Here is a 22,899-nt window from a genome sequence, read left to right as displayed (position 1 = left end):
ATACTACTTTTAACTCATGGGTTTCATCGTTTTGAAAAGGGATATGTTCACAAGAAATCCTAAAACTTATCATAAAAATGCAATTAAGTCTTAAAATTTACAAAAAATACAATCATGTTCTAAAACTTGTCAAATTGATTTAATCAAATTCTTTTGTTAATTTTGTCCAATTTGGCTATCGAAAAAACAAGCCCTCGATCCACCATCACTGAGAAGGGCCAGCGAGTGTGGAGGTGAGCCAACAAGGGTCATTGGGGCCTAGCTAGGGGTTGGCGACCCTCACCAACCATTGGTGAGGGTCTACTGGCCTTTCCTTGACCCTTGTCCAAACTGGGTGAGGGTTCGACCTCCTCTGACCCTTGCCTAGATTGGGCAAGGGTCACCATTTGTAGGGGTCGGCCACTAGTGGTGGCCTCACCTAGGTTCGTGCATGATCCTCGCTTGATCTAGGCAAGGGTTAGGGGAGGGCCGCGACCCTCACCCAAATTTGGCCTCGCTTGTCGTCAACGAGGGTTGCCAGCCCTGGTCGAGCCTCGACGATCTTTGCCACCCTTGATCAAGCCCCAGTGGCCACCACCAGGTCATCCTTACACTTGCCAGCTCTTCTTATCAATGGTGGGGTGGCAGCAACAAGGGCTTGTAGCCCTACCTATTTGACTTCTCCTTTTTATTTAAAATTTAATTTAAATAAAATTAGTATTAAAAATCAAATTTAGACCAAAAGGACATTATCTTAGTCTTATATTATGATTTAGCTACGTCATCATCACGTAGGAGAGAGATAATATTAAGAAAAGCCATGTTAGCATTTTTCATTATCGAAATGGGACGAGGTTAACGGAAATATTTGATTAAATTAATCTGTCAAATTTTAGGACTTGATTGCACTTTTTGCAAGATTAAGACTCAATTGCATTTTTGTAACAAGTTTAATGAATTTTAGTGAACATATCCCTTTTGAAAACAAGAATTGTTAATTGCAGTTTTGTTTATTTTGTTTGAAGGTGACTAAAGTTTAAGTTATCAAGTGAAACTCGAAGGGCTTAGTTAGGTTAATCTACTTAGCACTTTAACTTGGTTGTTTGATGGTTATTAATTTTTAGTTCAAACTTTGATGCTATGTGTGAGAAAGTTATAATGATTGCAAGTTGAATCGTTGTGTTCATTCCACTTAAATCGATGAGTTTCTACATGCCGAGGTTGTGATTAATCGACTTCCGTTAGATTTGATAGTATAAAGTAGAAATGATATTTTTGAACTAGAAAGTAATATCTTGCAATTTGATTAAGTTACTAATCTACTAGTGAAGTGTTGTTGATTAATTGTGTTGTTGTTTCTTTGAGTTGTCAATATTCACATTATCGATATTCAAGTCAATTTTTCGATTGAGACTAAGTTGTCAATGTATAAGATGTTGGTTGATAAGTTATGTATTTTTGTGTTATAGATTTATAAGTTGTCAACTTTTGACGAACTTATCAATCTTTGACTATATTATTACAGTTCATATGGGAAATGGAAAGAGGTATATTTGTTATTACAATTTATGTTAGTGATGCATATACATGACATGATGATTGTATTTGTATAAGATGATGTCGTGTACTGAATGTTGATTTGGAGAATGGCTGTGCAAGAAATATTAAAAGGGTGTGAATTCATTGTTGATGTAAGGAAGATCACATGACTTTGTTGTTATGTGCACTTTTGTTATATGATTATATATGAAAAGCATATTATACAATTCCATCGACCATGAATTAATGATGATGATGCTCCATGTGTCGGGATGTCCTAAGGAGTGTTTTAGGATGCCTCAAAAGTCGAGATGCCACATGAATTAGGATGCCCCTAGAGTGCTTAGGATGCCTTGGGATTGAAATGCTCCATGAATTGGAATGCTCCGTGAGTCAGGATATCTCGAGATTGTATGGGAGGAAAAGTAATAATGAATATTATACATGTTCATGGGTATGCTTATATTCATAAGTTGTTTAATTGGTGGTAGCCTTGCATCATAATATGTTAGGCCATTCACTTGCTTTGGAATGAATAATCTCATGCCTTGATATTGTCAGTCTCCATTGAAAGTGCTAGTATTACCACCTAGAGGTAGGTATGTAGGTGTAAAAACAAATTAAGCCAATAAAAGCAGTAAAAGTTATTTTCGCAAACAAAGTATGACTAAAATTTACACTAGACTTCTGATATAAGTTCAGACTCAAATAAGATGGTTTAGAAATTAGCAGAACTCAGAAAAAGATTGCAACAAACAAATCAAAAGAGTTAAAGGAAGAGAAAATTAGACATGAGATTTAAAGTAGTTTGATTTAGATCAAATTTACGTCAACTCTTCCACGTTGACAACCTTCTAGCTGAATTTCACTAAGGTACCAATAGAGAAGTACAACGATTTGAGTATGAATACTTAGTGAAAAATTTCTTTTTCTCTCACTAAGTCACCCCTCTTGTGTTTTTCTCTTTTGAGTCAATTTATAAGCACTGTCAATGAAGAACAAGTGATTGGAAAGGCCTCAAATTTTGGAATTTTTATTTTCACACACTATCCCAAATGGATTGAATGACTTCTTTAAATACTCATATACGCCTTTCTAACCGTTGACATTCTGCAGAGGAATTTCTTCCAATCAATCCGTTGGACAAAATCAATTAAGGAAATCTTGTAGCCATTTGAAGATTGAGGTGAAAATCCGATGATTATGGTAGCCTATACAATCAGAATCTAAGTTTCCATAAATAGATGCTTCCCAAAAAGGAACTTATCTTCTGTTCATAAACAAAAAAAAAAAAAAGAATGAAAACATGCAGGCCCTAAGTTTCCATAAATAGATGCTTCCCAAAAAGGAACTTATCTTCGAGGTCGATTTCATCAATTCGTGATTAATTTCATCAATATATTTATAAAAGGTAAGTGAGATTCTTGCCAGAAAGCTAGATATTAAGGATAAATCTTGTACGTACTAAATCCTTATCAAAAGATTAATAATCATGAGTCTAATTATATCTCCGTTCTTGACTTGAGTTCAATCTAGATATCGTTAGAGTGAGTCACATACAGTACATTTGAGCCTTTTGAAGAATTTTGTACTGATCCATCTTTCCAATCTGATCTTTTTCTACAGAATGATCATGAATAGACTTTTATACTTCTCTCGTGAACCAATCAAATCGATCCGTCAATTTGTCTTATTTGGAAGGGCATTGTATCTTGATTTCAGACCTTTTCAAAAAACTCTCTTTGAAATTCTTTTGCACACTACAACAAGAAATTTACCTCAGATTATAGCAAGTTTTTACTCCAACCTTCAATTTCCGAACAGAGAAAAATTTTATTTTTACTTTTGAAAGACGAAGCTATACTGTCACTATAAGCTCTAGCTGAGCTTATTTGCCATCCGGTCAGCCTCTTTGAAAGAAGTCCTGTTAACTCCTCTAAAGCTTATGCTTTTATATTGGAAAATTCTGAGCCTGTTCATTGCGAAAAAATTCTGTAAATATGTTGCCCTTCAAAGTCAATTTGATCTATAAAATTCTCATCATGCTTCTTCGTCCCAAGTCAAGCTCCACCGATAATGTCTCTCACTATAAAGCAAGATTTTTTTGAGCTATCTTGAAAGGAGTTAATTTTTCTTAACTCATATGATTATCCTACATATATATCATGCGGTAAAGCGAAAAATTGGTCAGGTGCCACTTGGAGCTCTCATCTCCCTTATCCTGCGATCAAAAGGCATCATCATCAACGATGATTATAAGGGGGACAAGCTACCAGGGGTGAAGATAGCAAGGAAACTCTGAAGAAGATGATATTGAGACCGACTCGTGAATTATGGGTGAATCAACAAAATGAAATTGTCCAAGTTGGACATGGTGATGATCAAGAAAGATTGAAAGGTGTGGAATGAACGATGCGTGGTAAAGGATTAGCACCATCGGCACCAACTAAACCACCAGTTCTTCGCTCCCGTCAAAAGAAATCATCAGTTCATGGGAAGTCTGGGTCTGGACGCCAAAAGGATGACATCTTCAATGCTACTCTCCACAAGGCCATTTAGAATTTATAAACCACTGTCAACCAAATGAACAAATTCCTCGTGCGCCTGGAACAGTCAATCCTTAGCCTGCAATGCTATAATCCTATTCGCCCATTTCCAAAAGCATCTGTTGAAACTCCTCCCTCTACCAAGATGAGAACCCGTCGTTCTTAGAAACTCTTAGGACCGTACCATCATCTCTGCGCATTTTAATTATTATCCTACTGTCATCTCTTATTTGGAATAAACTATTTGGTTTGTTATCTTTGCATCTATCTTTATGATAATGACAAAAAGGAGCAAAGTTAGTATGCGCATAGCGTGAAACGCTAAATGCTGATATAATCTACTAAGTAAGACATCGACAGGCGCTATGCTGATACCATTCTCATTAACGCACTTAATTACTTGATCTTACCATCACATGCTGAATCATCGAATCTCCTGTTAAGCAGATTCTATTTAATTTTATAGCAAATAATCTCAAATATTTACTGTATTATTTGACATTTGTAGGATAGTTTTGTTATCATAAAAAAATGAGAAATCGTTGGAAAATATTCCTTATGATATTTCGATGATTGTCAAACTATCTCTGAGTACTAACATTTACTATAACAAATGTAGATGGTGAAAGTGTTTGCATATCATCAATGATGTTGTGTTACCAAGAAACTAGGATGTGATGTATTGAACTTACAAGTATAAATGAGAGTGATGTCTCATAGTTACTTGGTAGGATCAGTCAAGCTAGTATCCTTAGAAGTCCCTTGGTATTGATAAGGATCGTTGATCTTAACATCTTGTGTCACTTAGTTAGTATCATCATTGAAGATAGCTAATTAGGTCACTCACAATTAGCACCGGTGATAGTATGGTGATGTATTAGGTCTAACAAAAGTGAGATACACGCTAGAAAGATGACCATTGATAGTATAGAATATAGCCATTACAGGACTAGACCTCTTAGCAAAATAATCGGGAAAGCAATCAAAAAAGGTGCTAGCAGTTTACTATTTTGATAGACGCATCAGGCCTATTTCAAGAAGCCTAAGACTAGTAGAGGAAACAAACATAGAAGTAGTGCCAATTCTATCAAAGGTTTCCTCCAATGATTCTCAATGGCTATCTAATCATCCTTGATGATCTCCAATGAACACATTGAGAACCTCATTACATAAGAAGCAATGATGCTATGAAAAGGCTTGGCTAGATTAAATATTGCGATTACTATCACAAACAGAAAGTGTATTTACTCTTTCTCTGTATTGCTCTTTGTAATGATATAGCACTAGAATAGTCGATGGTCGAGTGTACAAGTGTAAGAGTAGTGTGTGTTTCTTGATAGTGTGATCTATCATGTAAAAGGAACAACATGTGCTTGTTGTAACTTGTTCTATTGATTATTAGTGGAATCCAACCGTTGTTAAAGATGTTAGTTTGAGAGTGGACATAGGCTTGTGTACGAAGCCAAAACATTATAAATCGTTGTGTGATTATCTTGACTCACTTTGATCTATTTATCATCATCACACACGCTACTCTGTTTGAATTAATATCGTGAATGTTAATTATTTAACCTTTTGCAATTTTTTTTTTTAAATTATCATCCCTCAATCTATTCAACCTCTCTTCTAGGTTGCATTGTTAGCCCCACCACAAGTTATATCAGTTAGTGTAGTGCGATTCTACCAAGCAGCTATTTAAATAAAAAAATAAGATAGAAGAACTGTGATTAGAGTTTTATTGTGGTTTAGCTTTATATAAACCTACATACACTCTCTTAGACTAACAGTCACCAAAAAGTTGAATTCCACTAATAATCTTTTGAGTTGTTACACAATAATACTTGATGCTTCTACCTAAAACACTTCTACCAAAAATTGGTGCTATTTATATTTAAAGCTATTTATCATACTATTGCATACCCAAGCACTACTACAACTCTGGTACACTTCTCACTGAGATTGCAATCATTGATAAGCACTCTTGGTAAATGAACTCTCGCTTAACAACTCAACAAGAGTATAAGTACATAGCTTTTTCTATTTCATGGATTTGTCCTCTTTGGTGTAGGTTGACCTTCTTATATGTTATATTACATTGGTTCGTCCATGATAAGGTGAAATTAAAATATACTAATTCGTCTTGATATGATGTGATTGAGAAGGCACCCTTTGAAGGGATATGAGTAGTTATCTTTTCTAAATGAAGTATAAAATGGATAACTTCAGAAGATAGTTGACTCATGACAATACAATGTTTCAAAAAAGGACACTCTTCCTTTCTCTCTATCACTCCATCAAAGACGAACAAACAAAAAGGCTTCCATTTCTATTTTGAGAAGAAAAATAGCATTAACACTGCAGAACGTGAATGCTTTGCTCGTGATTATATTCAAACCATCGTGAAGTTGTGTCATTCATCCTTTGCTTATGATTCAACGTACATTCCTAGGTAGTTTATTTATTACGCATTGAAGAGGTTGGTTGTTTCTTGCACCAACTCTTTTCCAATATTGGTATTAAAGCCTGTGTTATGATCTCTACCTTGCTTTTTTGTTGAATTTTTTTTGCTTATTATTTGATATGAGATCAAGAGAATGAACTTCATATTGTTTGAATGTTCATTGCTCTGAAATTGCAACATGAATCGTTGAAAATGAACTGAATTGAAAAACGGATTTGAAGGTTACGGACGACCGTTTTGTCTTAGCCATTTTTGGTATTTTTTTAGCCAAAATTAATTTCTAACTACACAAGATGAAAGATCTTGACAAAACAAGTAGAAGGGTAGGTCGAATGTCACTGGAAAACTCTGAACGCGCCTTCATGAGCGGCTAAAAAGGGCGGTGCATGAGGGCTATGCGTCATACATGCTGGGAACGCTCAATGCATGAGCATGATGCACGCGCTAGCGGCACATGTTGACGTCATCGATAATGTTAGCAAATGGTTGATAACCGACAGTGTGACGTTATCGATGACATCGTCCACTAGCGACCTAACCTAGTCGAAGACTCGATCTGATGAGCCAACCTGGTTGATTGGTCAATGGTCGGATTGGTTGAACCGATTTGACCATTGGACTAGTCTAATCGGTCGGACTAGCCATGAGCCGCATTGGCTTTTTGGCGCATGCCTCACATGCGCTGTGCACTCAGATGGTGCATGTGGGTGTGTGTGATTTTCAATTAGTGCGTGGTTTGAGGCGTTTAGTTTGTATGGATGTGCTCTACATTGTGATACAATTATTTTACATGTTTGAGGCTTTTAAAGGTATAAAAATGCATACAAAGCCCTAAATATGCATATTTTTGAGATATAAATGCATTGTTCGTTTCCTCTTACTTGTATTTCACTATGGTATTGGAAATACAAAAACTAACCTATATGTAAATGACCACATATGTGTTGTGTGGAGTTTGGTTTGATGATAGCATGTATTTGGTTTAACATGCTTGCAATTTCCTAGTTTCGAACAAATTCAAACAATGGTTGGAGATCCTTGATCTTTTTTATTATATTATGAATTCTACTTTCGATTATAGTTATTACATGAATGTTTTGTATATTGGTTCATGTCATGCAATGCCTTTTGATATTAATAGAAAAAGTGCGATGATTACATGAGGTTACGTAATCATCTTTTTTAGTAGGAGTTCATAGGTTGGTAGAATTCGAAAGAGTTCTCATTCTAGAACTTAAAATGTGCATAAATTAAATTAATTAATGATAATAAAACAATCATACACAAAAACTGATTAGGAACATAGTAAACTTTCATTTCGGTGCCTTTTGTTAAATTATCATTAATTTAATTTTTTTGTTGCAAATTTTATATGTGTGTTACCATGGAAAATGTGATAGTATTGATTTCGTGTTTATTATATCAATGTATAGTAGCAATTGATTATGATTTCGGCATCCAAGATCATTATGACCGATCTCAATAAGAGTAAGAAGATGAACGGTGACAATTATTATATTTGGTATTGAAATGTTTAGTACATCCTTGAAGAGTAATAGATTTTAGAAACCCTCAATCATATAATGGATAAACCCGAGCATAGAATTTCAACTCAGCATAATAGAGATCAAGAAGTTTATCAAGCTTGAAAAAAAAATTGCATTACTTGAGTTACATGCAAGATGATCACATGTGTGAGTTTGAAAGTTATGATAAAATCAAGTTATTTTGGTTGCCTTGAAAGATAAGTTTGAGAGTATGTTTGTCACTTAATTGAGGAGGCTTAGAATCAAGTTTGACACATACTGAAAGCACTCAAATCTAATGATGGGCCAATATCTTTAGGAGATTTCAAACATAATTCATGAGCTGAAATTGATAGGTTACACCCTTATTGATGAATAGCAAGTTCAAGGTGTTATAAGGTATTCTCTTGATGGTAGAGAGTATATGAAAATTAACATGACGCACAATGAGAATGTCGCCACTTTTGACAATATAGCACATCATTTAGAATTAGAGAATGAGCACCTAGAGGCTGCGAGATTCTCTACCTATACTTTTGTTGCTGAATCGAGTTTGTGTAAATTTTTGAGCTTCAAATGCAAGGGGCACCATAAATTCAATAACAAAAGAAGGAGATTAATCAAGCACCTAAAATAGTTAAGACCCTATGATGCAAGAAGTGTGGTGAAAAGTAGGACAATACTAAGATGAAATGTTATAATTGCGGCAAATTGGGTCACTTTGCTTATGAATGTACTAAGCCGAAAGATGTATCCAATTATTCCATTAGTTTAAGTAATGCTTTTGTTTTTAGTACTGTAATGCTTGTTAAATCTCATCATATATGGACTATAGCCTCGGGAGTAATAGACCATGTAATTAGAGACTGATGAGCATTAGTGAAGTATCGTCGGATACAGCTTAAAAAAGATAGATATATGTTGAAAATAACTCAAGAGTTAAAGTAAATTGTATCAACACATGCAAATTAATATTACGTGGTGGGCAAAACCCAGATATTCGACGGAACTTTGTCTACATAGTTGTTATTCTAAGCTTAGGTTACCTATTGAATTTTTATGATGATTGTGTTAAAATTTTGTTTATAATAACTTATTATGGTTCTGTCATATATTGAATGATTTTGTGCTGTTAGACATTGATTATCATGTGTACAATATTAATGCTGATAGTTGTTCTTCTTTAATTGTATCTTCTAGTAATGTGGAGATTGATGCAAGTACATTGGGTTACAAAGAATGAAACGATTAGTAAGAGAAGGCCTTTTAGAATCACTCATTAATCCTGATTTACCCATATGTGAACATGGTCTAATAGGAAAAGCAACTAAAAAACCATTTAGTAAAGGAATCAGAGTTGAACTTCCATTGCAATTTGTACATTCTGACATTTGTGATCCATTGAATGTGAGGACAAGCCATAAAGCCTCATATTTCATCACTTTTATAAATAACTTCATGTGTTTTAATTATGTTTATCTAATCTCCTATAAGTCCAAAGTTTGGGATTGGTTTATACGATATATAATTTTGGTAAAGACTCAATTAAACAAAACAATAAAGGTATTGAGAATTGATAGCGACGTGAGTATCTGTCTGACTAATTTAAGGCTCTTTATAATGAAAAGTGAATTGTAAGATAATTGATTATTTCTAATATTAAGCAACAAAATGGAATTATTGAGAGAAGTAATATAACCCTTTTAAAATTGGTGAAGTCTACGATGACGCAGACAAGTCTACATGTCTTATATTAAGGAGATGCATTATCAACTACTGCATATATTTTTAACCGTGTGCCCTCTAAGTCATTGACTTTCTCCCCTTATGAATTATGGACCAATAGGAAATCAGACTTAAATAACCTATGATTTTGAGGTGTGCAGCTTATGTTCATAATTCTTTCCATATATATGGCAAATTAAGCCTTAGAAGGAAAAAATATATCTTTTAAAGATATTCTGAACACTCTAAAAGGTACATGTTCATAGGTGAGCAAGCCGACAAAAGTGTGATTGAAATGGAGTCACGAGATGTCACGTTTTTTTAGAACAATTCCCTAATAGATGTGAGATTAACACTAACTTCCAATTATATGAGATAGAAGATCCTGATAATACACCCATTGATGTTGTTAAGGGAAATGAAGTTTACCTCAATATACAAGAATTAGTAGAAGTGTCACATTGCCTAAAGAACTAAATTCAGAAGAAGTTTAGTTTTGTAAAAGTAATTGTAAAAGTATTTTCCGTCATCATTTTAAGATTGAATGAAAAGTATTTATGATTACTTTGTAAGACGATGTCGAGCCTAAGTAATTGTTAATTTGATAAGGAAGAATGAAGATAAGTTTTAAAAAGTGAAATAGAGTCAATAAGGGCATATCACGTCTGAGACTTAGTTGATTTGTCACCCAATCGCAAAGTTAAAAAAAAATAAATGGGTTCTCAAGATTAATCGAGGGACATATGGATTCATTGAAAAATATGAGGCTTGTCTTGTTATAAAAGGCTATACTCAATAAGAGAGTATAAAATATGATAAAACATTTTCACCAATTGTAAGATTTACCTCTATACACCTTATTTTAGTTATTATCATACATTTGGACCTATAATTACATTAAATAGATGTAAAGACGACATTTATCAATGAAAAACTAGATGAAAAAATTTATATGAAACAATCAATAGGTTTCATAGCAAAATATCAGGAGCGTAAAATTTGCAAGTTTCATCGCTCAATATATAGCATTAAACAATCATCTAGATAATGATATTTTTGTTTTCATCGAGTCATAGCATCTTTTAGGTTCATATGATCAAAGAAGATCACTGTGTATATGTCAAACAGTCTAAAAATAAATTTGTGATTTATCACTTTATGTAGACGATATTCTATTGAGTGGGAATGACAAGAGTTTGGTTATCACTTTAAAAGAATAATTGTCCTCTAATTTTGAAATGAAGAATATAGAAGAAGCTGATTCTATATTGAAAACTAAGATTGAAAAGATTGATCAAGAAAACTTTTTACTCTATCACAAAAATCTTATATAATGAAGATTCTTGAACATCACAATTTGTAGTATTGTAATTCCATTAATATCCCTGTCATGCAAGGCAAAGACTTGAGTACTAAAATGTGTCCTATAACTCCAAAAAAAAAAAAAAGAAATTGAGAATGTTCTTTACACTAGTTCAGTCGAAGTACTAAAATGTGTCCTATAACGTGTACTCAACCTAATATAAGTCATGTCGTAGGGTTAGTAAGTCGATATCAATCAAATCATGATCAAGCACATTGGAAAGTAATGAAGAGGATTTTAAGATACTTGAAAAGCACCATGGACCATCGACCTTATTATCAACAAAATAATTTACGCTTATTAGGTTACTCAAATGCTGATTGGGAAGAGATCTAGATGAGCATAAATCTACTTCTAGGTATGCGTTCTTACTTAAAGAAGGTGCAATTTCTTGGAATAGTAAAAAATAGTCATGCACAACTTTACCTACGATGGAGGTGAAATTCATTGCATGCTTTGCCCCAGTGTAAGAAGTAGAATAGCCAAAACATTTCTTGAAAAATTTAGCTATTGTCACTGATGTTTCAAACCAGTAATAGTCTATTGTGATAGTCAAGTAGCCATTACATATGTGAAAGGTTTCAAGTATCATGACAAGATGAAACACATTAGCATAAAGAACAACTTTACCATAAATATAATAGCATAGAAATGAGTGATCCTTCAAAACATACCAATCCATTTATAAAGGTTATTCTTAAAGACGTGTTCTTAACCTACAGAATATCTCTAAGATTACATAGAAAATAATATATAATATTATTGAATATCATTAATTTATGTATAATGAACATATGTATTGTACTTGTTTTTTTTTTTTTTTATGTGCTGGAGGAACTGCCTTGCAGCCGACAGCCGCGCCATAAACCCCTAGGTGACACTTAAGCAGGAGGACCCACTACCCTTGAGTCACACTTAATACACCTAGCGCCTCCCCTGGGTTTTGAACCCTTCACCTCTAGGCTGAGGATCAGCATGGCCTTATCCAGCGGAGCCACCGTGGCCGGTGGTTATGTATTGTACTTGTTTATCTTTAGTAACTTGATATTTTATTAATAAGTACAAATCATTATGAGACTAGCTCAAATATATATATATTATTGAAAGGTATGTCAGCAGATAATGATTGGTTCACTCACACAAGCAATCACCTTAAGTGCCATAGTTAGCATGTTGAGATGAGATATTATGTACCTATAAATGCTAGAATAGCAAGTTTAGTACATAAAATTATTTTATATCACCTTGATTGAAGTCAAGATGAGGTTTGTGCTTTGCACATAATAAAATTGAACATGAAAGTCCTACAATCATAAATACTTGAAAGATGCCGAATACGAGTACTTTTGGGTGTTGTAGAAAGCAAACTGATATAGTACTCAAGCTAAATATGAGAATGTGAGGAGCACACGATTATGTTTAAGCTACGATCTGTATAGTTAATGTCGCAACCAATTTTTTTGGGTGTGAACCATCTAAGGTTTGGCTAATGGATTGTTAAGCCTAGACTTAACTCGGGCTCTCCCAAGCCCATACCAATTCGCGACTTTCGGTTCAAGTTCTTAACATGTAATTTTTTTTTAATTAGGAGTTGCCATTAATCTATTTTTTGGTGGGTCGATTAGAAACACAAGTAAAGTAACGGGAGATTTACTTTACTCCTACGAACTAGAGACTAAGGATACAGGGACTTGGTTACGCTAGATTTCTCTAACGCCCTTTCGGTACCTTTCTTTTTATTTTGAAAAAAATGTTTGGCAAGCGGTTTGGATTGATTTTAAATTTATTTCATTAATATGTGAAGCGATCATGCGGGTGCACAAACCACCAATTTAACACCCAAGTATAGCAATAAATAAATTGTAGGACTTACCTCGTAGAAATGAAAGCATCCGCGTTGTTAGTTTAGAATTCACATCAACAGTCTTAAATATGATTTCTAATTAACACGCAATTTCTCTTTTTGTTTTCACTTAATTAATGAGAATCATGCTTTATGCAATGCATGCCACTAATTTAACATAAAATGATATGACATGGCAACATGACTTAACTATATGACCTAAGCAATATGACATAAATAAGCATGTAGCCTATCCTAAGCATGAGATGGATTTATTCTAGATAATTTTTTGTATTTTCCATGAGATTCGAAATTAAAGAAATGCAACACTTAAATATGCAATCTAAATTAATCTAATGACCGACAATTTCTAATTAAATGAACCTAACAAAAATCACTAAATGACGTGCATTGTATGAACCTAATTTTATATGACGTGCACATGGTTTTTATTCTAAATAAGCATGCAATTTATCCTAATATGCAATGGCGTGCAAAGAATGCCCTAATTCTAATTTTTTCTTTTTCTTTTATGAAATTCGAAATTAAAATTGCCAAATAATTAAATGTGCAATTCAAATTTAAAACTAACATCCTAAATGAATGCATTTTTATTTTTATTTTTTCTTATTTAAGGAATTCGAAGTAAATAAATTTCTTATTCTAAACATGCAAAATAACCCTAAAAACAAGTAATATCCTAATATGCATTTAACCTAAATATCTATATTTTTTGGGGTTTCTTTTACGGTAGTAATCAAATAAAGGCATCAAGAACATCCCGGCAACAAATCAAGCAAGATATCATCCATGTCTATTTAATTTTGGGAAATAAATTGACGAATCGTATCTCGCGCATGAGATCAGATTGACCAATTTTAAAATAAAATCACGAATCGTATCTCGAGCGTGAGATCGGATCGGTGATTTTCCGTATGATTGTGGGTCATATTTCGAGCGTGAAATCAGACCGTCAATCACATATACGTTGCAAAATTAGGAAGATTTCCCAATTTAAAAGGCTAATTGAGATTACGGACACCGCGTCGACGAATTTTTTGGAAATTAAAATAGACAAAATTTTACCTATTCCCAATACCGACTTCCAATTTGGACTTCGAACGGTGGCTCGTGAATCACGATGGAGTTTGATTTAGATCGGTAGATCGTCGCCTTAGCTTGCGGTGCGGTGCTCAGCAAAAGTGGTGGTGTAGCCGACGTCGAGGAATCTTTGCGTGACGATGCGAGGCAAAGTCGAGAGTTGGATACCGTGTAATCGTTTTCGCTTGGTAAGGCTCCGAGATCAGCGTTGATTGGAACTTGAACGCGTGACCAAAGGATGGAATTCTCGACTGGGGTTATTGGCGTCCCTCGAGAAATCCTGCAGCTGCTTGATGAGGCACGACTAAGGCTAGTCGTGGCGGGAACTTGCTGAACACCTGCCATGGAAAAGTCGATCCCGATAATAAAGAGACAAGCTTGCTGGAAGTGCGATGACGCGAGGAGCTACCGCAACGTCTTCAATTTTTGTGAAACACAATCAATTCCCCCTCAAAGTTGACCAGCCTTCTTTTACTAGGAACATCTATGCCCTGATTTTTCTTTTCTCTCTTTTTTTTGGTCGAAGTGAAAACGCTTTGATTGATACTAAGTCGGTGGATTACAAATAGTAGGAAAATCAACACATAAGATAAGAAAGAGTTCATGCGGGGGATTAGTAACCCAATTACCGAGCAAGGAACCGGAGCTGTGTGATTTTGCGACCCAGTCCGCGGCTCGGTTGGACTCGCGCGGTTCAAATTGCAAGCAAACATCCTTCATTTGGCCCAGCAATTGTCGGCAGTCCAGTACAAAGGGCCGCAAGGCCCATGGAGTTTCTGTGCAGCCCCAGAACCGATGAACAGCCAAGGAGCGGTCGCTAGATACGTAGAAGATGGCTTCAGTTCGTGCGGGTGAAAGTGATTATGTCAGAACAGCTCTCTTCTCCTTCAACCACTCGAGCGAACGCCGGATAGCTAGGGTTTCGGCCATGTGAGCCGATTGAGCTCGGATTTTCTGCACAAAACCAGCAGTGCACACCCCATCAGCTCCTCTACAAAGACCGGCGATGGATCCCTCTGATCGGCTCTCCTGCCATGAGCAATCCACGTTGATCTTCCACGCGCCCGGATCTGGAGGTACCCACAAGTGTCTTTCCGAGGTAAGCACTGTCTTTTGTGGTTGCCACTTCTTGAAAAGTTGCTGAGCTAGGCGAGCTTCACTTATTATCTTGTTTTGTTCTGTTTTCCTTCCTTGAAAGATCAGGCCGTTTCGTGCTTTCCATATGTACCACAAAATGGTCGCGAAGGTCGCCTTTTGACTTGCTGAGATGCCAGAGAAGAGGTAGTTACATACCCACTAATCTATTCTTGTAACTGATGTCGGGGATGTGCTGATTTGGTCACTAAAGTTCAGCCATATTGCGTTTGTCCACTGGCACAGGATAAATAGGTGCTCGGAGGACTCCGAATGCTCACAGCAGAAAGGGCAAGTAGGCTCAGGTAAGATTTTCCTCCGGCACAGGTTGAGTCTCGTAGGAAGACCTTCAGTACATAAGCTCCACATGAAGTGCCTGATTCTGGGATTAGTATGTATGTGCCATATTTCCTTCCATAGTCTGTTGGGGACTTGAAAAGAAGATGATGCCTGATTCTCTGTGTTTGTTATGGTTGCTGCTCGTAGTCTGTGGTATCCATGTTTGATTTTGTAGTTCCCTGAGTGATGCCCTATCCATATTAAGTGGTCAGGTCTGGTGTTTATGCTAAGTGTCATTTGCTGGATCTCCTCTAAAATGTTGCTGTCAAAAAGCTCATTGATGAGTTGATTTTTCCATGTGCGCGAGTGTGGCTCGATAATATCTGCAACTAACTTTGGGTCGTTTTGATTCGCCGGTCCTCCAATTTTGCCTGACATGAGCCAACGATCTTCTCTTAAGTTTATAGATTTGCCATCCCCAATCTCCCATTTCAAATCGGGTTCAAGAGCATCGCGGCCAAGTAGAAGGCTTTGCCAACCCCATGATGGTCTGGCACCCTTTGTAGCGATCCATAGGCTACCATTAGGGAAGTAGAGTCCTTTAAACATTCTACTCCATAAGGCTTCTGGAGTTTGATGGAGTCTCCAGCTTGTTTTCCCAGCATTGCCCTGTTTAGATCCATTAAATCTCTAAATCCCAAGCCACCCCGGGGTCCTTTCTCATCTTTAAGACATCCCAACTCTTCCAGTGAACACCTCTCTGTGCTGCATTCTTTCGCCACCAGAAATCTGAAATTTTCCTTTCAATCGCTCTACAAATGGATAGGGGTATTTTGAATATATTCATGGCATATTGGGGAAGAGCCTGAACAACCATTTTTATTAGTACTTCTTTCCCCGCCTTTGAAATTAACTGCTCCTTCCAGCCCTCCAGTTTTCTATCCACCGTGCTATGATCCAATTGAACATCTGTTTTTTGTTGGACCCCAATCGGATGGTATCCCCAAGTATTTTCCAGTCTTTTCTAAGATAGGAACCCTCAATTCCGATGCTATGTTTCTTTTTAAAACCTGTGGACAGCTTTCCCCAAAGAATACCCCAGATTTGTTACGATTAACTGACTGGCCCGTCGCAAAGCAATAGCAATTCAGTAAGTTTGCAAGATTCTGAGCTTCTCTAAGTGTTCCATCCATAAAGAAAATAGCATCATCCACGAAGAATAAATGGGAAAGAGTGGGGCGGTGAGGGTTTAATTTGATACTTTTAGGCTACCATCACCGACATTTTTTTTTTTTTCACCATGTGGGAGAGAGGACATTGGCCAAAAGTATGAACAGATGAGGTGAGAGCGGATCGCCTTGTCGTATACCTCTTGATGGACTAAAGGTTTTCCTTCACCATTGCTTAAAATTCGAAATTGGGCTGAGGAGATGCAAAATCTAATTAGCTGCACCCATCTATCACCGAAACCCATCTTCTTCATGCAATCACATAGAAAGTCCCACTCGACTCTATCGTATGCTTTATGCATATCTAGTTTCAGCACAGCCTGAAATTTCCTTCGCCTTTTTCTAACTCGTAGCTGATGGATAACTTCTTGGACTATAAAGATATTATCTTGTATCTGTCGATTGCTAACAAAAGCGCTTTGTTCTGGAGAAATAATGAGATGGAGCCAAGGTTTGAGTCGATTCGCCATGACTTTTGTGATAATTTTATAGCTGAAGTTGCACAGGCTGATAGGCCTGAATTCTGATATGCTTTCAAGGTTTGCCACCTTGGGGATGAGTGTAATATGGTTAAGGTTTAGTTCTGGATCAAAGGTTCCTTCTCTGAAAAAGGAATTTACAAGTTGAAATATGTCTTCATGAATGATATGCCATTGACTTTGGTAGAATAGGCCACTTAAACCATCCGGTCCTGGGGCTTTAGTTGCCCCCATCTGAAAAACAGCTTGCTGCACTTCTTCCTTTGTGACTGGTCTTATGAGCACCTCATTCATTTCCTCGGTTACCATGCTGGGACATTGCTCTAAGACTGGCTGATAGTGTCGGTACCCCACAGATTGGTATAGATTCTTATAGTAGGCTGTGATGTGTTGTTTGATAACTCGAGGCTCGCGGCTCCACACATTCTCATCAAGTTTGAGCATGCTGATTTTGTTTCTTTGTCGTCTCTGAATGGTTGTTGCATGGAAGAATTTTGAGTTTGATCACCCCACTTCAGCCAATTAATTCTGGATCTAATCCCCCAATACATTTCTTCTTGGCGCCATAATGCGCCAATTTTCTCAGTTAAATTATTGTATTCCTCTCCCATATTTGTCTGGTCTGCTCTGTTCATTATCTGGATAAGCTGGTTTCTAAGCTCATCAATATGTTTGGATGCATTTCTAAAGGATCTTCTGCTCCACTTTCTCAAATCTTGAGTTACTTGCTTTGTTTTCCTTACCAGGTTTTGGTGCTGCCCATGTACTGTCTTCCAAGCCTGATCTACTACAGCTGCACACTGAGGATGATCTACCCAGTAAGGTTCAAATCTAAATAATTTCTGTCTTTTCGGTACTATTGAATTTAAACAGAGCATTAGAGGACCATGATCAGAACCTATTGCTGGATAGACAAAAGCTTCAGCATTTGGAAATAGGATCCGCCATTCTAGGTTGCAAAATACTCGATCAAGTCTTTTCTTGACTAATTCCTCTCCTTCCCTTTTATTAGTCCACGTGAATGCACACCCCTTACTTTCAATGTCCAATAAAATAAACAAAAATGTTCCTAAACTATATGCCATGTGATTTTATTTTTTCAGGGATAAAATTAACCCCTAATTTTTTAATACGATAAATGTCTAAATGGGTCGCCAAAATTTAGGTGTCAACAGTTAATATATTTAATAAATGACATGAACTTTTATAAAAAAAAGAAATCAATTATAGTATATAACTCATACTATATGTGCATTGTATGACTAACAAGGGAATGTGAGTAAAATCATCTCCCTTTTTTTTTGTAAGTCTTTGAGGCAATTTATAATTTATCTCAATCTGTATCCTATGTTGTTTTTAATTATGTTCTCGAAATAAAAGATTAAAGGTTGTTACTTTAGCATGTTACCGATGGTCATGACTAGATTTAACTTTATAGGACATGTTTAGGAAAACAATTATTATGAAATGGAGAGAAATATGAGTGCAAATGAAGACTATTGTTGTTTTTATATCTATCACATGTATTTACCGGTTGATCAATTTTATCGCTTTCTGTGGTTTTGGATATAGTTGTAAATACTTGGTGTTAAAAAAATAATTAAATATAAGCTTTTAAGTATAGATTTTAAGGGATATATATACTTATGTTGATATAGCCAAATATGTATGAGGCACCGTGAGACATCAATTATTTATTATTTTTTTGGGTTGTGGCCATTATGTTATCTCTAATAGGTACATAATTTGAGCTGCCAAGTACAAATGTACTCATTAGTCACACAACTTTCTTGCCAGTGTGAATTATTTCAAAAATAAATTAATGTTAATGCCTTATATTGCCCATCATGTTAGAGTAAGAGATGTTATTATGTTGGTTCCTCCATGATATGGTGCATTTAAAAGATACTAATTCGTATTGATGTGATGTGATTGAGAAGGCACTTTTTGAAGGAAATATAAAAAGGATAATTTCTAAAGATGACTAACTCTTGACAATAAAACCTTAAAAAAAAATGCTTTTCCTTTCTCTCACTCTCATTCCATTAAAGACAAACAAACAAAAAGCTTTTCATTTCTATTTAAGAAGACAAACGGTATTAATGTTGTGGAACATGAATGCTTTTTTCGTGATTGTATTTGAACCATCGTGAAGTCATATCATCTATCATTTGCTCGTGATTTAATGTACATTCCTGAGTAATTTGTTTATTGCGCATTGAAAAAATTAGTCTTTTTTTCCACCAATTCTCTTCCAACATTATATAATCTTCATAATCCAAACTAGCCATTGAATCTTCAAGTTCATTACTTTATTCATTGAAAGTAATCAATCAAATAACCAAAGATCTAGTCATCCATACAATCAAATCTTCCAACATTCTTATTGCTTAGATGGATAGAGTTGACTTATTAGGAAATAATCCTTATTACCAAATGATTAATAATGATTGGATTTTTCCCTAAATAATGTTTTGGATTTTCAAACCTACACCATTAGATTATGGGGAGATCTACGATTGGAATCAAATGGATACTTGTATATAGAGAAGTCTCTTCCCCCTCATCTGTATTATTTCACTAGTAACAAAAATTCAGTGCTTCTTTCTACGAGTTTTTATTTCTAATATCCTTGTGAGTATGGTGAGAAAAGCTGACTAGGAAAGAAATTCCTAAAATCGAATGGCAAGGGAATGCTAAATTAATTGGCTGTGACACCAATCTCCAATCCACACATTTCACTCTATCGCTCTCGCGAAAACCCACCTCAAAGATCTCGCCTTTTTCGACCCCCACATCATGGTCCGTCTGAGCAATAGCCTCGTGGGCATCCTCAACCTCCTCACCTTCGTCCTCTCGGTCCCAATCCTCGGCTCCGGCATATGGCTCCTGAAACGGGCCAGCACCGACTGTGAGAAGTTCCTTGAGCGGCCTGTCATTGCCCTTGGCGTCTTCCTCATGCTCGTCTCCCTCGCCGGCCTCATCGGTGCTTGCTGCCGCGTGTCCTGGCTCCTCTGGCTCTACCTCCTCGTCACCTTCTTGCTCATTATCCTCTTGTTCTGCTTCACCATCTTTGCCTTTGTCGTGACGAACAAGGGGGCTGGTGAGGCTCTCAGTGGGCGAGGGTATAAGGAGTATCGGCTCGGGGATTACTCGCATTGGTTGCAGAAGCGGGTCAACAGCACCAAGAATTGGAGCAAGATCAAGAGCTGCCTGAGTGACAGCATGGTCTGCTCGATCTTTCAAGACAAGTACTTTAGGGACACGAGCGAGAAGTTTTACATCGAGCACTTGTCTTCTCTTCAGGTGAGTTCAGATTTGTCCATCTTTGTTTATCGTTCAGACTTTTGGGTTCTCCCGCGAAGATGTGAAAATTGAATGTGTAATTGTGTTGTGGTTTCTTCTTGTGGGCGGTTTTGATTGAGACTTGACCTTGTGGACTTGACCCTAATGAATCATTGATTCTGATTGTCCATGTTTGATTAATATGAATTGTGATTAAAATCGTAGAACTTTTGACATTTTGCAATTTTTAAATTCCTCTTAGCATAACTTTGTGAACTTCACTGATACATCTTCAAGAAAAATAGCAAAAAACAAATCTTAAATCCATGGCATTGATATTAATTCAATCTTAAATCTTTCAATTAGACCAATTTAGTCATTTTTTTTATAGTGGCACTAATTCAATCCTACTACCAATTGCCAAATGCTGACATGGCAATTTTTTAATAATTTTATATTTCTTTCGAATTTTTTGTTAATTTTTTTTCTTTTTCTTTTTTTCTCTTCTTTCTCCTTGGGCTTCTTCTCCCTACAATGACTACCGAGGCTCTGGCAAGGGCCGCTGCCACACCCAGCCTCGCCATGGCCTTGCCTTGAGTGAAGGTGGCCTCACTAGGGCCTTGAAGAATGCCCCCTTTGCCTGAGGCAAGGCTATGGCAAGGCTGGCCTCACCTAGATTTGAGCTAAATTGCCTCGCTCACAACCCTAGGTGAGGTCGGGCAAGGGCCGTGATTCTCATCGGCAACCGGCGAGGGCTGCTGTAGGGAGAAGAAGGTCAAGGAGGAAGAAAAAAAAAGGAAAGGAAAAAGGAAAAAAAAAAAAAAGTTTGAAAATTAATGAAAATTAATTTAAAAATTGTCATATCAGCATTGGTTGGATAATAGGCATTGGCCAAGGTCCACATCAGCGCTAGTCGGCTAAAATTGACTGGAATGACTAAATTGGTGATAATATAAAAATGTTTAGAACTAAATTAATCCAATTGAAATGTTTGATATTGAATTGGTATTAATACCATAGGTTTATGACGTTTTTAGTACTTTTCCCCTTAAAAAATGCCAGCGTTTTTTTTTTCTATGAATGTCAGGTAGTCGCTTTTTGCGATGGCTATCGAGTGTTTAACTATGCCATGACAGGTTTGCAGATATTTCCTTTCCACTGCTAGTACAAATTCATTGTGTCGTTCTGACTATGATATGGCGGTTCTATTTGTACGAGTCAAATGAGGCCATGTCCAATTGCAATATGGTAACACATCCGCCTCCAATCTTCTAAACGAAAGTATCCACTGAAAATTTGAGCACCGTGTTTGCAAACTTCGTAGCGTGATTCTGATTGATTGCATCTCACTATAAGAGTCTGAGCTCGCACACGCATGATCGTGTTCCGGTTCTGCCATTTAGCTACACTTGTTTTTATCCATCAGCATATGACATTCCGACGACCTTTGTTTCTTGATGTGCAGTCTGGTTGCTGCAAGCCGTCGAATGACTGCAATTTCACCTACGTGAACCCGACCGTATGGAACAAGACTGCTGATTCTGTCTACTCTAACCCCGATTGTAATGCGTGGGACAACGATCCCAAGGTTCTGTGCTACAATTGCCAGTCGTGCAAGGCCGGGCTTTTGCAGGGTATCAAGAGCGACTGGAAGAAAGTGGCCGTGGTCAACATCATATTCCTCCTCTTCCTCATTGTTGTATACTCGGTGGGTTGCTGCGCCTTCAGGAACAGTAGAGAGGACAACTATTATAGAAAACGAGGGGCCCTACTAAATTGATTTTTAGTACTTCTTTGAGGCATGTGATCATTCTTTAGATATTGGTCATTTATTCGATTTCTTCTAGCTCAAAGAAAACGTTTGCTTGTTCTTCTTCATTAGCTTAATTCAGGACATTGGCGTTTAATTAGTGTTGGCTCTAATTATGGGGACTGTGGAGGGCAATTATTCCTTATAGTCCGCTTATTTGAATTCCCCAAGAATAATTGGAAAATAGTTGCGTATACTTACCTAATAACAGACGCCATTAGAAAAGTGGTTGCGGGAATACGATTGGTTTTTGTGTTAGTGATCGATGATGAGGCCAAGTACATACCCTCATAGTAAATGTTTTGATTGATAGCTACCATGCAAATATCCGTTCTCATGAAACGTGCGATCTTTGAGTGTCAAAAGCTCACACTTTCTAAAGGAAATTTACCCAAAGAGAGATGCCAAGAATATCAAAGAGACACTCTTCAATCCAAACGAAGTCTGAGACTTTCTGCAAAAACTAAAAATTTAAGAGAGAGGAGAGAGAGAGAGAGAGAGAGTTGAACAGAACAGTTCAGTTCCTCCAAAAGAAGGCAACAGGGACAACAATGACTCTAGGGCTCTCAACCCTAGTAAAAAAAGAAGCTCTAGAGAACA

General features: G+C 36.5%; 1 protein-coding gene across 1 annotated transcript; it reads left to right on the top strand.

Annotated features, from left to right (window-relative positions):
- The first annotated feature begins 20,003 nt into the window (after positions 1-20,003).
- On the top strand, positions 20,004-22,269 carry LOC104438765 (tetraspanin-8). The gene is made up of 2 exons (XM_010051946.2): positions 20,004-20,510; positions 21,955-22,269. The coding sequence occupies exons 1-2, from the start codon at positions 20,004-20,006 to the stop codon at positions 22,267-22,269; spliced, it is 822 nt and encodes a 273-aa protein (XP_010050248.2).
- The last annotated feature ends 630 nt before the right edge of the window (positions 22,270-22,899 follow it).

This window comes from Eucalyptus grandis, chromosome 3 (assembly GCF_016545825.1).
Source record: "Eucalyptus grandis isolate ANBG69807.140 chromosome 3, ASM1654582v1, whole genome shotgun sequence".
NCBI classification, from domain to species: domain Eukaryota; kingdom Viridiplantae; phylum Streptophyta; class Magnoliopsida; order Myrtales; family Myrtaceae; genus Eucalyptus; species Eucalyptus grandis.
Note: the sequence above shows the minus strand (reverse complement) of the source record. Positions and strands in the feature narration are given on the sequence as shown.